Source organism: Protopterus annectens, chromosome 2.part1 (assembly GCF_019279795.1).
Source record: "Protopterus annectens isolate FY-2018-M chromosome 2.part1, PAN1.0, whole genome shotgun sequence".
NCBI classification, from domain to species: domain Eukaryota; kingdom Metazoa; phylum Chordata; order Ceratodontiformes; family Protopteridae; genus Protopterus; species Protopterus annectens.
Window position 1 is genome coordinate 1,466,224,164 of NC_056729.1, and position 19,272 is coordinate 1,466,243,435.

Here is a 19,272-nt window from a genome sequence, read left to right on the forward strand (position 1 = left end):
TAGTGAAAGGATGCAGGCAGTGAAATTTTACACACGATACCTTGACGATATCTTCATCCTTTTTCACGGTAGTGACATAGAAGCCATAGACTTTGTACAGTTTTTAAATGGCACGACTGATTTTTTGAAATTCACTTCAAAATTTTCATCTTTAGAAATTGACTACCTCGACGTAAAGTTGAGAAAGGAAGGGAACACCTACACATCTTGTGTATACAGAAAGCCAACATACTGTAATTCGTTTCTGCACTTCACAAGCCACCATCCCTTCAAACAAAAGAAATCTATTGTGAAGGGCCAAATGGTCAGGGCTGTTAGAATGTGCAGTGACTTTGACACCTTCCAGAACGAATGCACACTATTGTGTAACATGTTCCTTAATAGGGGTTACCCAAGACACCTCATTGATGAGATTAGGTTAGAAATTACAGCTAAAAGGACAAATGGGGTTTATAAACCAATCCTACAAAGCCATACATTACTCGACCTTAGTACCAACAACATTTCACAGTCACTGATTGAGGGTATCCCCTCTCCTAATGACACCCCTCTGATCAACCATGGACGCGACTTTGCCATCAGTTACGTCCATACTTTTAGTCTCAATACTCAGACTACTATTGCACTCATTAAGAAAAACTGGCAATTTATTTTGGGGAGCCCAGGCTTCTCCGAGAAATTAGGCCTCTTCCCTAACTTTGTCTTTAAGAGAAACAATAACCTTAAGGAATTATTACAGAGGGACCTAACCAAAAAAACTTTCAACAAACGCACGGGTATGTATCCATGCGGTTTCTGCAACTGGTGCCACAAAATGAAGGTAGGACAGACCTACACTATAAGGGACAGGAAGTATTCAATTCAAGCCCCACTTAACTGCGAAAGTAGATCAGTTGTATACTTGGCCCTCTGTGATTGCTGTCCCTCATTCTATCTGGGGAAGACTGACCGCAGACTTAGGGACCGTGTTTATGAGCATATGTATGCAATTAAGAAGAATTCCGATGTTAATGCCTTGGCTAAACACATTGACAACCATCCTGGGCACTCCTTCTCGTTTATGGCCATTGATCAAGTGACCAATAACATTCGGGGAGGCCCTATAACTCTTCTTTTAGAAGTACGTGAACTGGAGTGGCAATTGCGTTTAGACGCATTTTGCTACCCGGGTTTAAATGAAAATTGCAACATCTCAGCAGTTCTCAAGTTGAGGAGTTACCTAAGGTAGTACCTTCCATTGCTGGTTTATTTTCCAATTTATGCATACATATGTTTCTTCCAATGTTTTTCCCTGCTTTTCTCCCTTGCCTTCATGTGGTGTGGTTTGATTTAGGCACCATCTTTGGCATGTTACAGTTTGGGTCCCAGTAGCAATAGGTGGCTGCTAAATATACAGCTACATGTTATATAGGCGTCTACCACGCTTTTTATTTATAATGGGTGACAAGCATTTTTCACCCAGTTTTAATTCACTGTTGCTCAGTATTACTTATTTTTTATTTTCTTATCTTTTATTTTTATTTTTCACTATTAGACTGTTTTTCATGTTGTACCTTTCCATTTTTATTTTATTTTATTCTTAAACATTTATTACAATTTTATGTTTATCCCCTCGGGTAACATTTCCCATTTCTAAATGGATATTATCAACATGAATTAGGGTTTGTATATTCCCTTTGTTGAATATGTTGATTTTGTGAAGTTTTACATTTTCTTTTTAAGTTCACAATGAGTTTTGCTTACTATGTTGTCATTTCCCTTTTTGACCTGTATAAAAGGGGCGTGCATTTTTACCTCATTGTTAATTTGTTTTCTCTGAGGAAGCTGCACCTTTGTGTGGCGAAAACGTTTGAAAAATAAAATTCGTTAAGACTATACTTTTGTTGTTGCTGGTACAAGGTCTCCGTGGCTCGCTTTTGGATTTCAATATATAATATAAATACATGCCCTTATGTTGTATGCAGGACAGCAAACTGGTTGTGTGACAGAATCCATGTGGCTAAAGTTGCAGATGCCAGGACTGAAAGCAAAAACAAGTTACTAGCAGAAAACTACAGGAATCTGTGTTGAACCTCCTCCTATTTGTTATCTACTTCTTGGACCTTACGGCCAACACTTTTGGCCTATGGTTACCAAAATTTGCAGATGACTCTAAATTGGGAGCTGTTACTCATTCACAGATTCACAATTGCTAAAACACGTTAGACCATGTTAACAACAGGTGCAAGGATAATGACCTCAATTTAAATGTCTGCAAATGTAGCATACTTACTTTTGGTACACAAAACATTTTGCCGTGCCATACAGGTGCAAACAACTCAGATCAGACATTGCCATAAGACTGTCATGTCTCTAATAGTTTAGTAAGCCATCTATCTGACTCATCTGACTTCCAAAAGTACCTGCTCTAGAGCCAAATAAGTCTTAATTCTCATTTATATGTCTCTCATCAGACACATTATTATTATTATTATTACTAAGTAGTGTTCGATTCCTTCCACTTCCATTTACCTGCTGAGTGATCCTGAGCAAGTCACTTAACCAAACATTGCCCCAGGGTTGAGTATGAAAAATATCAGTGTGGATCAATTCTCTACCCTAGTTAACAAATACAGACATACATACAAACAAATACACAGAAAATAAAATACAATAAAATAAATTAAAATAAAATAATGCCTCCTTTGGAATGCACTTGTCTAAAAACATCATTCAACTTGTGAGACTTCAGCCAGCGGATCCTAACTAAAAAGATCAGTGGCATGAACAATCTTAATTAACAGTGCAGACTGGCAGTCCTCTCTCTGTACTCAAGTTTCTTTCAGACTCCTCCATGGGGACTTGTGTCTAGTCTTTTGAGCCACGAAGGATCCAGCCTTTGTTGACCTATTCCTTCACAGAACAAATGGTTTATTAAATACCTACTTAAAGGAATATTATCTTCATTGACAGATAAGTAAGACCTGTCAGTGTGATAGATTCATATTCATATCTCAAAGTATTCCCTACCTCCAGAATAAACTTCCACTGCATGTCAGGCAAACTAACAACCTTGCACCTTCAAGGTAAACCTAGATAACTGGACAGGCCTTAGATTTTTTTACTGTTTTATTTTGTAATGCTCTACATGAGGCTGGAGGGAACATATGAATATGGGTTATTACCTAGACTTGTAATGATCTGCAGACTGATTACTTAGTACTTACATACCTATGAAATTATTATTAATTTATTGAACTGAAGACCACAGGGGTAGCCAATGTGAATCAGTGACCATATAGGGGCTCACAACAATGCCATTGATATATCACTGCATGCAATCAAAAGGGAGCATTGGACATGTGCTGGCATAATGATAGTATAACAAGATTTCTTGGTCACTTGGGAACTGGTTTACTCAGATATTTTATCAGTGTTTTTTGCCTGCATAATTCCAAAAAAACCCACCTCACTCTCCCACACATAAATCTGAGTTTGTGAGGTAAGTATTAGTAGCAACATCCTGAGCTATTAATAAAGAAACAAGTTATTAAAATTCTTTTGTATTTTAAGTTATGTGTTCTATGAAATAAATTCATTATGAACAAGAAAAACAAAGTATTACCATTATCTCCAAGTAAATAGAACCATGCACGATTGTTCATTCCCACAGCTAAGTGATACGGGCCTACTGCAATGAAGTTAGGTTCCACATCCACTGCAACTGTAATTGGAGAATCCTAGGAGATAAAAAAATAGCTACAAAAAATGCCAGACAAGTAATGAATGTCATATTGTTTTAAAAACATTGTTTTTCCTCTATCAATTTTTACTGTTAAGTCAAAAATAAAGCTGCTGGAAACTTAGTAAAGAAAGTACCCTTCAGAAAATGAGGTGACCTAAGTATGCAGGGAAAGTGCATCAAGCTGCAGCCATGGATTCTGCTTTACAGTTTAATCTATGCAGTGACATAACAGTGGCAAATGTTATTTACAAGCTACAAAAATGCTCCTGCTTCTCAGAGCCTTACTTTTACAGAAGACTGAACACAGTCAAAAGAGACTAAGGGATTAACTATTATAAGTAGATAAAATGTCCAACTGTGACAAAACTGTGCACCTTTTTAATACCAAATAAAAAAAAATACAATTCCCTTAATTCTATGAACTGCAAATAATAATAGCTAACTCGTTTTCATTTTGACATCATCCTACTCAGAAACCTGAAAAGATCAGTGAATTTGGTCTTAGTGAAAAATAATTTAACTTCAGCTTTATTACAGAGCCTGTAACCTATTATTGGATAAAAAAATAATCATAAAACTGCAAAAATAATGCAGATATAAAAGTGTACTAATACAGAAAGCAATAAAACATGCAGAAAGTACAGTTGTGTAAAATATTACCATAAAAGTAGATGTCCTTCTCTTTGTTGTTGCAGTATTCTTTTCAACTGGGATCCCTGCCTAGGGCAGCCTGACATCCAACCGGTATACCAAAACCTTTAGGTTGTAATGGGTATGCCGTACATCACAAGTATGCTCCCTGCACATGCCGTAGGGCATAAAGATGATGGCTGGATGTACCATCCTCAAAACCAAAAAGCCCCAGTAGGATATAATCAGGTAACAGGTACATCCAGAAAGACAAAAGGGCAAGGGGAGGAGGGAGGGAGTGAATACTACAACAGTGAAATGAAGGATATCTACTATTATGGTAAGATTTTACATAACTCTACTATATCCTTCCATATCACTGTTGTAGTACAGTTTTCAATAGGGAAAGTGCAATAGCTCAGAAGGAATATTGGCAGGAGGAAGGGCCAGCAGAGCCCTCAAGAAAGCCATGGAGAATGGCTCTGGCAAAACTAGTTTTCACTGTACAAGTCACATCCAACTTATAGTGCTTGGTAAAGGTATGCACAGAACTCCAGGTAGCTGGCTGCCTCAAGACTAGAATTAGTATCCAAATCCTTGAAAAAAAGGATCAGAAGAAGCCACAGCCCAGGTAGAATGAACCTTAACAGAAGAAGGAAGGATCATACCACAAAAAGAATAGTAAAAATAAATGGCTTTAGATATCCAAGAAAAAATGGTTTGCTTGGAAACAGCCAAATATAAAGACCTAGGATGAAAAGAAACAAAAAGCTGTTCAGATTTATGAAAAGCAACAGTCTTATCCAAATATCTGAGTTGTCACTGCAAATCCAAGGTGTGCAAAACCTTCTCACAAGCAGATTGTGAAGGAGGTAAAAAAGTGGGCAAACAAATAGACTGATTAAGAGACAACTTATTAACCACCTTGGGTATAAAAGAAGTATTAGTATGAAGGGACACCTTATCCTTATGAAAAACTAAAACAGGAGGAACATGCATAAGGACTTGCAGCTCAGACACACACCTGGCAGAGTTAAGGGTCTAAAGAAGAACAGTCTTCCAAGAACAAAGTTGCAAGGAAGCTGAAGCAGCATGCTCAAAAGGAGCCTGAGTCAATTTATCTAAAAAAATTAAGATCCCTGAAAGAAGGGAAAGGCTTCCTGGGGGGGGGGGGTCCTAATGTGAAGGACACCTTTAGGAAACTGTTTGGCCTCAAATCTAGAGATCAAAGGGGGAGTCAGAGGCAGACAAGCAGAAATAGCTGACAGGTGGGCCTTAACAGAAGAATATGCCAATCCAGCATTGAGCAATTTACACAAATAAGAGAAAACCAACGGAACATCCAAAATAAGTGGATCCAGGCTACAGGAAAGACACCAAATAGAAAATATCTTCCATCTGGACAAATAGGATTTCCTAGTAGTAGGTTTCCTGGCCTCCTGCACAACCTGAAACATTTCCTCAGAAAAAAAAGTATCTGAGGGGGATCAAAACCCTATCACCCACAATGTCAGCTACAGACTGGACAGGTGGGGATGGATGAGAAATCCCTTGTCATGTGTGAGTAGGTCCGCCCTGTGATTGCCCTTAGCTAAATGCAAATGAAGTGGGAACTAATGCTGTCTGTGTCAAATGGGAGTCACCAGCAAGATTCTGGAAGCATCTTGTTTCATCTTGAACAGGACCTTTGGTATGACAGTAAGGAGAGGGAAGGCATAATGAAACATCCCTTCCAAGAAAAGAAAGGGCAACCACCTTCCAAGCCAGAGGACATGATACGCTGGCACAAAAGAGAGGAAACTGTCTGTTCAGAGGGGTGGCAAATAAATGTACCTGAAGAGTACCCCACTGGTGGATAATGTCCAGAAAAACATCCCTGTGAAGCATCCACTTGTGGGACTGTGCTATGGATCTGCTCAGAGAATCTGCCACTATGTTCTGATCTGAGGGAATGTAAACTGCCCAAACGGTCACCTGATACTGGCTAGCCAGATTCCAAACCTGAAGAACTAATCTGCACAGGAGATGAGACTTTGTCCCCCCTTACTTGCTGATATACCACACTACTGTGGTCATTTCTGCGAGGATTTTGAGGGGTTCTGGAAAGGAAAGACAGTGAAAAGCCTGAAAAGACAGACATAAGACGAGCTCTCATCTCTTTTACACTGATGTGATAATTTCTTTTGTCAAAGAGACTAAAGGTCCTGCACGTTCAGAGAACAAGAGGAGGTCCCCCCCCATGTCACATCCAAGGCATCTGATAAGATTTCCTGAGAAGAGACTGGAGGTTGAAAAGGAAGACCTGGGTTGAGGGACAACTGATGGATCTACCACTGAGTTCCAGCTTGAGGCATGGAAGATGATGGACTAGAAAATCTAAAGGATGAGAATGTTGAAGCCAAACTGACTTTAGAAACTACTTGAGCTTTCTCATATGGAGCTTGACCAGAGGAAGTATAGGAATGGTGGAAGCCATTACATCCACAGGCCTCAGAACCCCCCTGGCTGTAAATGAAGCCAGAGGAAGAAATGATTGAAAGAAAGCAATCAGAGTTAAAGCCTTGGGTGGAGGCAGGGGTGCCAGCATTGGAACATTGAGGCACTTGCCATAGACCCTAGGGAGAGTACAGTGGCCAAAGGGCAAAGCAGAGAACTAAATGCCAGCTAGCAACAGAGAAATGTAAAAACCTCCTGAAAAGGGGATGAATGGGAATATGTAGATAAGCATCCCTGAGATCAGGGGAAACTAGAAAAGCCTGCGAAAGTAGAAGAGGAAATAAGGTATGAAGGGATAGCATCTGAAAGGAAGGAACCTTCAAAAAGGTGTTCAACTGAGAGATCCAGAATGGGTCTCCAGGTGCCTTCTTTCCTAGGGACCCAGAACATTGTGTAGTAAAACCCTTCCCCCTCTGAGGAGGTGGAACTTCTTGAATGGATCACTGAGCTAACAGGTCCTGAAGTACCTCTAGAAAAAAAGGCAGTTATTCCTGAGGAGGCTGAGGAATGCCCATCAAAGGGGGAAGAGATTTCTTCAATACCTCTGATGAATTACGGAAAGAACCCAGGAGTCTTGGGTGACCTTTAACTAAACAAGAAGGGATAGGGAAACACTCAGAGAAAGAGGAATGTGACTGGGAAGAGCAGGGAAAGGACAGTCAGACAGCACCTGGTATGTCAGGAAAAGGAGGCTTCTGTGTAGAAGCAGTTCAGATAGCTTAGCAGGAGAAGCCCATCTACCACCCTTCTTACCTTTGGAGGGAGAGCAAGACTGTCTATGAACAAAAGCAGGCTTGTTATGGTAATTCTTTTGAAATTTCGGAACAGGTGAAACAAAAATATGCTTCAAATCTTGTAAAACCTTACCCTTTTCTTGCAGGGACTTAAAACAACTCAGCTGCAGCAGCGCCAAACAAATGCTTATTATCCAGAGGAGCAACCATCAGTTTAGTTTTGATATCATCAGGCAAAGGTTGAAGTCTGAGCCAGGAATACCTCTTCAAAACAGAACCAAATGCAGCAGCCCTAGTTAAGGCATCATTCTACATCATAACTGCTTTTAATGGAATGGCGAGCAACCTGAGAAGAAGGCCCTAGTAAGGGAAGAGCAGAGGCCTTACCCTCAGAATCAGGAAGATCTGAAATACCTTCACAGGCCTGAGAGAAAAGGGCCAAAACATATCACGTCATGTGTGTCTGATAGTTGACCTCTCTAAACGCCAGGGTAGCAGAAGTATACGCTGTCTTACCTACCATCTCCACAGTTATGCTGCCCTTGTAAGAGGAAAGCAACTTTTGTAAAATGCAACAGTTTGGAGGGCTTATGAGAGGCAACCGACACTGCAGAAGGGTCAGCAGAGGGGCATGTATAAAAAACATGCAACCATCAGGAATTTTATCAAATCTGTCATTTTTTTGGAGGACACTGGGCTGGGAACTGGGAACCTGAAAAGCAGTGGAAAATACATCCAGCAAGGCAGCAAGAACAGGAGGAACAGCAGAGGGCCTAGGAGACTCCATTTGCAGAAGCTCATAAAACCTTTTCATCAGAAACCAGAGCACAATCCCATTTAAAAAAACTCCATCATTCGGGAAGTACTGTCACCAAAAGAAATCTCCTCAAAAGTAGAGTTAGGCCTGACAGACTTCTTCCTCGGAGCCATAATCGAAGGAAGAAAGAATTTGAGAAGAATAAGGGGATTTCATCAGAATCTGCATCATCATTAGAGGAATTCTGTTCCTAGGCCTCTTAAGAAAGGTAGGAGACCAAGGAGGAACAGAAACCCCCTGTGGAGGCTTTGGGGCCAGAAGGGCATTAAACAGGCCTTGAGTGAAGGTTTGCCATTCACTCTGAGGAGCTTTAGAAACAGGAGAAATATACTTAGTTTTTTTTTCTTTTTTTAAAGGGACATCAGCCTTAAAAACCTTAGGAGGCTCTGACCCCTGACAACATTCAATTATTGTAGTCAGCGTCTCTTCCCTTACTAAAATCCGTGGAACACCCCTAGGCCCTTTGGTAATTATCAGCCGCGATTACCCCCTGAACATCCAATGAGGAAGTCTGCAGGTCTTCATGGACGTGCGTGAAGCCAGATCCATGCTGGACTCCAAACTGGTCGTAGCAGAGGAATCTGAGAAGGAAACCAGACTGTCCTACAGACTTTCACTAGTCTGTCCAGTGGAGGTGGCACAGCCAAAGAATCTGACTGAGCTTTCTTGGTCATCTTCACAGATGGCTGAACCTCAGGCCAGGAAGATCATTTCATACTGCCTTTAACCAACAGTTTAAGTCATTGGTTTTCTAAATAAATACCTAGGGAAGAAAGCAGACTAGCATTGCCTTAGGGACAAAAGCTTGGCAAACTGCACAAAACATATGGTCGTGGGAAGCACTTAAGCAAACTAAACACTGCGTCTAGTGATCTTTATGGGGATTCTGTTTCCCACACTGGCATTTCCCCTTTCTGGATGACATGAAACCAACAACCAGAACAAGTCAAAACAGTGATAAAAAAAAAAATGCAAAGGGGCACTTATCTGAAAGCGGCTTGGTAACCAGGAGGTGAACGATCATTCAGACTGGTGATCAAAGATGGCATTCGGACTGGTGGCAAAGAAGTTCTGAGGATGGTATATCTGGATGTCACCTTTATGTCCTACACAATGCATGGGGAGCATATGTGTGACATACGGCATATCTATTACAACCTAAAGTTGATGGGTGGCACAGTGGTGCAGCAGTTAACATTGTCACCTCACAGCAAGAGGTTGTCCAGTTCAATTCTTGGCTGGGGTGCCTTCTGTGCGGAGTTTGCATGCCCTCCCTGCATTTTTGCATGGGTTTCCTCTGGATACTCCGGTTTCCTCCCACATTCCAAAGACGTGTCTGGAGTGTCTCTCCTCGGGTCTCCACTGAAAATAGGCTCTGTCCTAGTCGGACTTTCTCAGTCAATAAATGTTAAAATAAAATAAATAAAGGCTTTGGCATACTGGCCAGAAGTCAGGCTGCCCTAGGCACGGAATGTCTACTGTAAAGAATAATACAATAGTGATATGAAGTAAATCAAGAAATAGAAAAAAAAATGTTTTTTTTGTTTCTTTTTTAAGCATGCCAATCTATGTCAAAGATTCACCAGATTTTTAGTTACTATGTTAGAGAAACTACAAACAGACCCATTTTCAAGAAAATGGGAGACACAAACAGTACAGGGAACTCTGGTGGCACATCTTATTGAAAGCCTATGTCTTTCCTGGTTTAAAAGATGCTGTCAATATTGATTATTTATTAAAGGAGAAAGCTTGTACTTTATAAGTACAATGTTATTTTTAAATTATGAACAAGAGAACAAAGTTAAATTTGTATACAGTCGTCGTTTTAGTTATGTACTTTTACTGCTGTGACTTTACATCGTCTGTTTTGACAGTCACGTGTTGTTAGGGAGAACTTATAAATGAAGCTTGCCTAATTTATGTTTTGTTCTGAGGAGGAAAACACCAAATCTAATGTTTATTAAGTAAGTCTGTATTGACAGTATTTCTTTTTATTTGCTACAGTGGGGACAGAGAAAGAGCAAATTTACTTTACAGGAGGGAGCAGCAGGAACAGCAATACCCAATGTTTCAGTGGGTGTCTTGTAGATTAAAACAATGTATCAAAGAAAGAACATACCATAATCTCTGTCAGTTCAGGTTTAAAATAGATAAACAGTAAACAAAACAACTAAGCTTTACAACAGAAGTGCAGTATAATCAGTTGAATGATTCTGAAGCAAAATCACAATACTGCCACTATTGTGACTATAAAGTACAGTTGTGTACACTTACCATAAATGTAGATGTTCGAATGTATTCACTGTTGCAGTCATCACATTTGGGTCGTCCCTGCCAGGGTAGCCCTCAGTCAGCCCGAATACCAGAGGCTTAGTATTTCTGTGTTGGTTGTAGTCGCTCCAGGACTGACATCAGGTCGTCAGTAGTATAAAATATGGCAGTTGACGCCATTACATCAGTTTTTCTTGCCCTGTCAGGAGCCCCCAAGAGGGAGCTAGGTTATGGTGGAAGAACACTACCAGTAGAAAGTAAATACCAAAAGTTCCTTGTAAGGGAGTGAGAGACAAAGAGAGAGAGGCGGGAGGGAAACCAGGACTGCAACAGTGAATACACTTGAACATCTACATTTATGGTAAGTGTACACAACTGTACTATGTTCTTTGTGTTTCACTGTTGCAGTCATCACATTTGGGTTGATTCCCAAAGCTGAAGAAAGGGTGGAAGCAGTCAAGAAGACTGGGAGTTGACTAGGATGCCCTGCAAGACTGCAGTGGCAAAGCCTGCCCTGGATTTGGAGATGATAGGCAGGTGGTAATGCTTGATGAAAGTATGAAGTGATGTCCATGTTGCAGCCTCCAGGATGTCCCTTGGTGGGGACCCCTCTGAGGAAAGCTGCAGAGGTGGAGCTTGCTCTGGTAGAATGTGTCCTGACCCCCTTGGGAGTTGGTTTCCCGTGTTGCTTGTAGCGGAAATGGATGCAGCGTGCTATCCATTTGGAAATGGTTTGTTTGGATATGGCTTTGGCCTCTGCTCCTGCAGCAAAACTGACTAACAATTGATCAGTCTTCCTAAATGATTTAGTCCTGTCTAGATAGAATCTGAGCTGTCTGTGCATGTCTAGAGAGTATGGTATCCTTTCCCCCTTGTTTTGTGGGTTAGGGAAAAATGAGGGCAAATGAATGGATTGGTTGAGAGCCACAACGGATACCACTTTTGGCATGAATGATGGGTTAGTCCTGAGGGAGACCCTGTCAGCATGGAAAATGATGAAGGGCTCTACTGTCATTAGTGTTTGTAGCTCGGATACTCTTCGTGCTGAAGTGATGGCCAGAAGTAAAGCTGTCTTCCATGAGAGAAACATTAACTCTGCTGAAGCTGCTGGTTCAAAGGGTGGCAGGGTGAGCTTTTCCAACACAAAATTTAGGTCCCAAGCTGGGGTAGGTGCTCTACTGGGTGGCCTTAAGTTGTTAGCCTCTCTTAGGAACTGTTTGATGAGAGGATTTGAGAAAAGAGGTGGCTCTTTGCTGAAATGAGCAGAGATAGCAGAGGCATGAATTTTAATATAAGAAAAGGATAGACCCTTATGTAGTAGGTCAGCAAGGTAATCTAGGATGAGAGGTAAGGAGGGCTGTTCCGTCCCAGCTCCCTTAGCCTGGATCCAGGTGCAAAACCTTTTCCATTTATCAGCATAAGACTTTCTAGTACTAGGGCATCTGGCCTCACGTATAACATCTAGAACTTGTTTGCTGAGATTGGCAGTGGTCAGAGAAAAAAACAGGCTGCCAGATTCAGGGTCTGCAATTGGGGATGCATGAATTCTCCTTCCCTCTGGGTCAGGAGTGTTGTGATCTGAAGGAGATGCCATGGTGACAGGCTGTACAGCAATGAGTATCAATGCTGGCATGGCCAGTCTGGGGCAATCAGGATTGTCCTCTGTTTTACCTCCCTTATTTTGAGCAGTACCCTTGTAATGAGTGGTAGTGGGGAAAATGCATAGACTGAGAAGTTGGTCCACTGGAAGGCTAGAGCATCCACTTTCCAGGCCTTGCAGTGAGGTTCCCTGGTGCAGAACTTACTGAGCTGATGGTTGGAGTGGGAAGCAACGACGTCGACCTGCGGGGTGCCCCATTTCTGAGTTACAATGGTGAAGGTTCTTTGGTCTAGCTGCCACTCATGTGGGTCCAGAAGATTTCTGCTTAAGTTATCTGCCAGAGAGTTTAGAGAGCCTGGAAAGAATTGTGCTAACAGGTGTAGTTGCATGGCTGAGGCAGTGTGCCAAAGGGTCATGGCGAGCCTGCACAGAGGGTATGAGTGAGTTCCTCCATGCTTGTTGATATACCACATCACAGTGGTGTTGTCTGTTTTGATCAGTAGAGCCCCCGGTGAGAGTAGGGGTCTGAAAGCTGTCAGTGTGTGCTGGACGGCTAACATCTCTTTTTGGTTAATGTGCAGATGTATTTGATGTGGGCTCCATTGGCCCTGTATGCACCTGCCATCCAGGTGTGCACCCCAGGCATAGTCTGATGCGTCTGTGGTGAGGGTCTGAGTGGCGTGGGGTTGTGAGAAGGGTAGTCCCTTGTTGTGGTAGCATGCTGCTGTCCACCAAAGAAAATCTTTCCTTAAACAAGATATCATTGGTATAAGACTTTCCAGGTCTTGAGAGTGTTGACACCAAAGACTTTTTAGGTACCACTGTAGTTTCCTCATATGCAGTCTGGCATATGGAATGAGCAGAATGCAAGAAGCCATGAACCCCAGAGCTTGCAGGATATTCCTTGCGGAAAACTGGGGTCTGGTGGCTAGTTGAGAGAAATAGACTGTCAGGTAGGTTTGCTTTTCAGGTGTAAGGAAAGCCATCTGGGATGCAGTGTCCAGGCTTGCTCCCAGGAATATAATTTTCTGGGTGGGTACTAATTTGGAATTCTTTTCGTTGATAGTATACCCCAGGGAGGTCAGTAGGTCCTTTACAAAGGCCAGGTGCTTGAGTAGCTTTTCCTGACTGTCTGCCTGAATTAGGCAGTCGTCTAAGTATAGGTAAATGTGAATATTTCTTTGCCTGAAAAAAGCAATGGTGGGAGCCAGACATTTTGTGAAAACTGTGGGAGCATTGGATAAGCCAAAGGGAAGTGCAGAGAACTGAAAGTGCAGTGATCCTGCTCTGAAACGTAGATATTTCCTGCATGATTCCCTAATTGGGATGTGTAGGTAGGCCTCTTTTAGGTCTAGGGTTGCTAACCAAGCATCCTTGGACAGCATAGGTAGTAGTTGCTGGAGGGTGAGCATTTTGAATTTTGGTATCACCAGAAATGTGTTTAGAATGGGTAGATCGAGGATGGGGTGCCAGGTGCCCTCTTTTCTGAGTTCCAAGAAGAGTCTGGAATAGAAACCTTGGCCTAGTTGTTCTGCAGGAATGTGCTCCATTGCCCTCATGGAGAGCAGGGAAAGGACTTGCTTTTTGGCCTCTGCCCACTGGTTTGGGGGGAGATCTGAGAACCCTTTTGAGGTTGGTAGAGTGTGGAAATAAAATTTGTATCCCTGGGACACTATGTTGAAGACCCAGCGGTTGCTGGTAATGGTGGCCCAGGTGCTTGCGTGGAAGGAGAGTTTTCCTCCTAGAGGCAAGTGCAGGTGGGCAGAGGGAGGGGGTGGAAGTGGAAAGTCAGTGTGAGTTCTTATCATGAGGGAGTGGCATAGCACTCCCTGGTTTTGAAGAGGAGGAATTCCATTGCTTAGATCTCTACATTCTCTGGGGCTGCTGTCTGGGGGGCCTGTTTCTCCAGGGTCTGGGCTGAGCTGACCTGGAGGGGGCAGGAAAGGATCAGTGCTTGGTGGGGCAATGCCTACTGAACCTGGGTTGCTGGACCTGTAGGAAGTCCTTAACTGTCTGCATAGATTTATCTTTTCCTTCCATCATTTTTAAGACCTCCTCTGCCTTGGTGCCAAATAAGTTGTCTTTGTGCAAGGGTGCGTCCAATAGTTTGTATTTGACATGGTCTGGAAAGGGCTGTTCCTTAAGCCAAGCATGCCTTCTAAAGTACAGAACCAGTGACTGCTGCCCTGCAAGATGCTTCTAGGGTATCAAAATCACATTGTAAGGTGTGCTTAGTTACTTGACTTGCAGAATGCATTAACTCTTGTAATTCTTTATTTTCTGCACAAGCAGGAAAAGTTGACATTTTTTGTTTGAGGAGTTCCATGGGTATGTTGCTGAAATTTTAGCATATGGAACTGACAATTTAGTGCTCTAATAGCAAGAGTAGCAGAGGTGTATACTATTTTACCCCATCTTTCTAATGCTCGGGAATCCCTATCTGAGGGAGTGGGATTCTTAGCACAAGTTGCTTTAATTCCTTTAAGTCCTTGAGAAATAACCTCAGGGTCATCAGTAGGATTTTTGAAAAAGAAATTTGTGAGAGTCAGGGACTCTATAGTACCTGTCAGGTTTCCTGGGAGCAGGAGGGAGGGTGTCAGGAGTCATACTAGATTCCATAAAAACATCATCCAGGACAGGAAGAATGGCCAGAGGTCTGTGCTGTGGAAGATCTAAGAATTCTCTGAGTCTCTTCTTAGACTGAGGGTAGTCCTGACATTCCCATTGGAAATGTTCCCTTAAAGTATGTAGGGTTTCCCCAAAGGAAAAGTCCTCGGGTGGAGAGGCTGAAGGAATGGATTCCTCTGCATCAGAATCCTCATAAGCAGAGAAGGGTTGCATGTCTTCATATTCAGATGCATCACAGTCATCAGACTCCTATTCAGATAAAACTACTGGGGACAAATCTCTTTTTCTTTTGGAAGGGGTAGCTTGGCTTCCCCTAATCAGCGTTATAAGGTGTTCCGCCATTTTAAGCATTTGAGACTGAGGCAAGGAAGCAGGTGCCTGAGATTGGGTCGTCGGTTTCTTGGGTGTGGTACGTACCCTGGGCCTTAGAAACTCTGTAGCTTTCGAAAGAACGGTAAATACGAAAGAAGTTGGTCTGTGTCGAGAATCAGTAGTGCGAAGTACATCCTCGGAAGCCGGTGCCTGCTTAGCGGCTCCGGACCCATCCAAGGTAGAGACATCTGCAGAATCCTTAGCCGATGAAGAGTTTCGCATTATACTGGACTCTGAAAGGGTCTCGGTAACGGCCTGCGAATCCACAGAAGTGGGCATCAGGGGCTGTGAAAGCGCCTCACTGAGAACTGGAGAACTGATGACTAGCTTAACAGAAGCAATGTCAGTAGGTTTGGACCTGTGCGGTCTGTCTCTGTCTTTATCTTGTGTTTTTTTGGAAGATCTGCTGTCGGATGGCTTACCGAAGCCATATTGGAATTCGAGGACTGAGAGCGAAAATATCTAGTTACAATAAGGGCCAGACGACGTATAGTTCTGGCATTGAACAAAGCACAAAAGCGACAGTGGGGGATGTCACGGTCTGCACCTGAGCAAGTGACGCAGTAAGAATGAAAGTCTCGGTGTGGTATTTGCTTTCCACAGGTGAAACAATTGTTAACTTTTTCTGACATCGGTTAGAGCAAGAAAAAAGCATCCCCAATGGGGTACTTAGTTTTAGAAGACTTCAACTTCAATTCGGAAAACAAAAACTCAGGTAGCGGCCGACCGGCACTTGTGCAAACTGCTTCTGCTCCTCGGCAAGAAAGACTGATGTAATGACGTAGGCTGCCATATTTTATACAACTGACGACCTGATGTAAGTCCTGGAATGATGGCAACTGACGCAGAAATACTAAGCCTTTGGTATTCGGGCAGACTGAGGGCTACCCTGGCAGGGATAACCCAAATGTGATGACTGCAACAGTGAAACAGGAAGAACATTTTCAATATTGTGTCTCAAACCAGGCAGAGAACTACAAGTACATGCTGCTATGACATAGAGTAGTAAAATGTGCATAAATGCTTTAGATGAGGCACAAATTCTGCAGTATACCACAATATTGCCACTACTGCAAATAAAACTACAAGACTTGACCACTACACCAGACAGAAATTACAACCAGTAAATTTTTAGAATAAAAGTCACAAAAAGTGGTCTCAAAAGTAACACTAAACAGTATTGAAACACAAGCAACTTGAACTGCAACAGCATTTAACAAGAAAAAACATGAAAAAGTTTATCTTCCCCTTTTAATGAAAATCTTGTCTGGAATGCCTGGAAGACACCAAGATGAGTCCAGCTTATTTCTCTCAGTTTAGAGCTTTCCACACTTCTCAGAGTCTTGAATAAAAGACCTTACTGCTCAGGTGGAATAAATGTAGAAATGGCCTTGCGATCTTTACCTTTTCTGGAACTATTCCCAATCCTGACAGGGTTACACCCATGAGGTTTGGAATTATACACCAACTTTCAGATTGTAACCCTCGCCACCACAACTTTAGCCTCATCTCCACACCCATACATTGCATTTATTTTACAGTACACTTTTTTTACTACTGAAAAAGATCCTGAAATGACAAGTTTCACAAAAAAGCTAGCCAAGCAGTAATTCTGAAAAAAAAATCCATTAACATAAACTGCAATGAAAAACCTCAAGTAATTTATATAATAAAAACATTAAATTCTATCACACCTCATCACCTCACTACACAAAATAATTTTAAGAAGCATATGCCATAATAGCATGCATGTATGGCATAAGCCTAATTACATTCATGATTATGAAATACAAATCTGGATGTTTTGCCTGGAAGGTACCTTCTACGCTGCCTTTTTTATTTTCAACTATTCAGCTATAAAACTTGCTTCACCACATGAATTTTTTTTCTGAAAAAAGCTGCATCTTTGGGTTTCTTAAAAATGTTAACACTGATGCATTGCCTACGTCACAAGTGATATTTCAGTAAAGGTGTTTGGAAAAAAAGAATACTGATGCATTGTTTGTAAAGCCTACTTCCACGCAGTTTTATTTATTTTGCTAACCAGGTTGAAGGGCTGCTCCACTGACCATTTTCAACCATGACCTGACATGTACGTTTAGAGACAATAAGGGTACCTATTTATGTTGTCACAGATATTTATCGAGTAGTGTAAATACACACAGGTGTATGAGCACATTAGAAGCAACAAGCAGGCATTATAAATGGTACATACAGCTTATTTGTTATACTTGCTGCGTAACAGTTCAAATTTATTGCATACAACACAGTGTAGGAGCAGAATAAGGAATATAACTTCAGGAAAGCTAGCCTACATCATCAAAACATCTTCACTTATACTGTTTGATCAGGTGTATTTTTCAACTGCTTGCAAAATGATTGAAGATCATTTGCCCCTTGAAGCTTGTCAGAGACCAAGTTCCACTCTTTCTTTTGTTTTTTGGGCACGTTCAGTTTCTGTCTAATTTTTGTTTCTTACACTTCTGACTTACATTCCCACTTAATACCAAAATGCGTCTGCTAAACTAAGCAAAGATGTCACTCAGACAATTTCTCATGTTTTAAAACTCTCATTATGTTTGGATCTAATGAGGTCAGCATATATGTATGCAGTCCCACAATTGCAAATGTATACATTTAATCAAATTTGAGGAAGCCTGTACCTCCTTCAGAGCAAGAAATATATAATTTGGTAGCGTTTATATCACGTTATCGAAAGATGAAAATAGTGAACGCTATTTCATCGAACCTGAAATATCTAAACCACATATCGAACATTCAGAACAGCGAATTTTTTCCTTGGGAAAAAATTCACTATTCCGAAACACATACACACAACACAAGCACGCCTAAAAAACATCAATACACACACATACACTTATAATCCTACAATTAACCCTACACTAAACTACACATATCTTATCCACTTACCTTAACCCAAACCCTAAGGTCCGTCACTATCGCACACTCATCTAACCCGTGCCCTAACCCTAACTTCACTTAACCCGCCCCTAAACCTAATTCACCTAACCCACACCCTAACCCTAACTCACCTAACCCGCGCCCTAATCCTAACGACCACACATTTGCACACTTACCTGAACCCGACCCGTAAATCTCCACCACAGTGCTGAAAATAGCAAAGCCACAGAACCGGCCAACCGAATTCTTTCCCTAGGAAAGAATTTGGTGTTCTGCAGCTTTGCTATTTTCAGCGTTCGGTCAAAACGGGTTGAGATTAGAACATTCAAAGTTTTAAAACTTCGATGTTCTGATATAGACCCATTTGGTATACACTCCTTTTATATGTCATTTGATAAGCATGAAGCATTTTTCAGTGTTTTCTTGTCCAATTAACCCTATACTTTTTGGAGCCAGTAAATCACTCCAAAACTGTAAGTTAGAACAGGAAGGGCAAACTGATTTATAGCTTGAACTTTATTCTTAGATGTCAAGGCAGATTTCAATATTAGTTTTAGTCTTCAGAAGTATTCCTTACAGAACTTTATATTCTCATTTGTTCATGTCTTATTGATAATGATCATTCATCTATTCTCAAATATTTATACACACACTCTTGCTCAAGTACCTTTATATCACATTCCTGCCCTGGTATGATTTTCTTGCTGCTGTGGTTTTCCTTTTTTAAATCAGATAAAAAATATATAAACAGCCACCAGAGACTAAACAGAAGACACAACTTTTAATACACCACAGAAAACAAAGTAACCAAACGACTAAGTGCTTTCACCAGGCTCTAACCACTGGCTTCTTCAGAGTCATTTGGTAAAACACTCACAACTCTTTAAATATACAAACAGCCGATTGGTAAATTAGTAAATTAGTTAGTTAATTACTTAACTATCCAAACAAGAATTAAGTTAATGAAAAACTATTAATAAACACACAAAAAAATCCACCTCATTTAAACTTCTTAAACTTTAGGGACTTTAACATTCCATTAAATCTTAGTTTTTTAGTTCTTTTTGAAATGTTGCTT

The 19,272-nt window shown here is 41.4% G+C and overlaps 1 protein-coding gene across 1 annotated transcript in view; it reads right to left on the reverse strand.

Moving 5' to 3' along the window:
• The window catches only part of WDR19 (WD repeat domain 19), a 3,663,919-nt gene that overhangs the window by 2,796,772 nt on the left and 847,875 nt on the right, over positions 1 to 19,272 (reverse strand). The window contains exon 12 of the mRNA XM_044062937.1: positions 3,605 to 3,719. Coding sequence (XP_043918872.1) covers positions 3,605 to 3,719 — 115 coding nt within the window. The remainder of the gene's footprint in view (positions 1 to 3,604; positions 3,720 to 19,272) is intronic.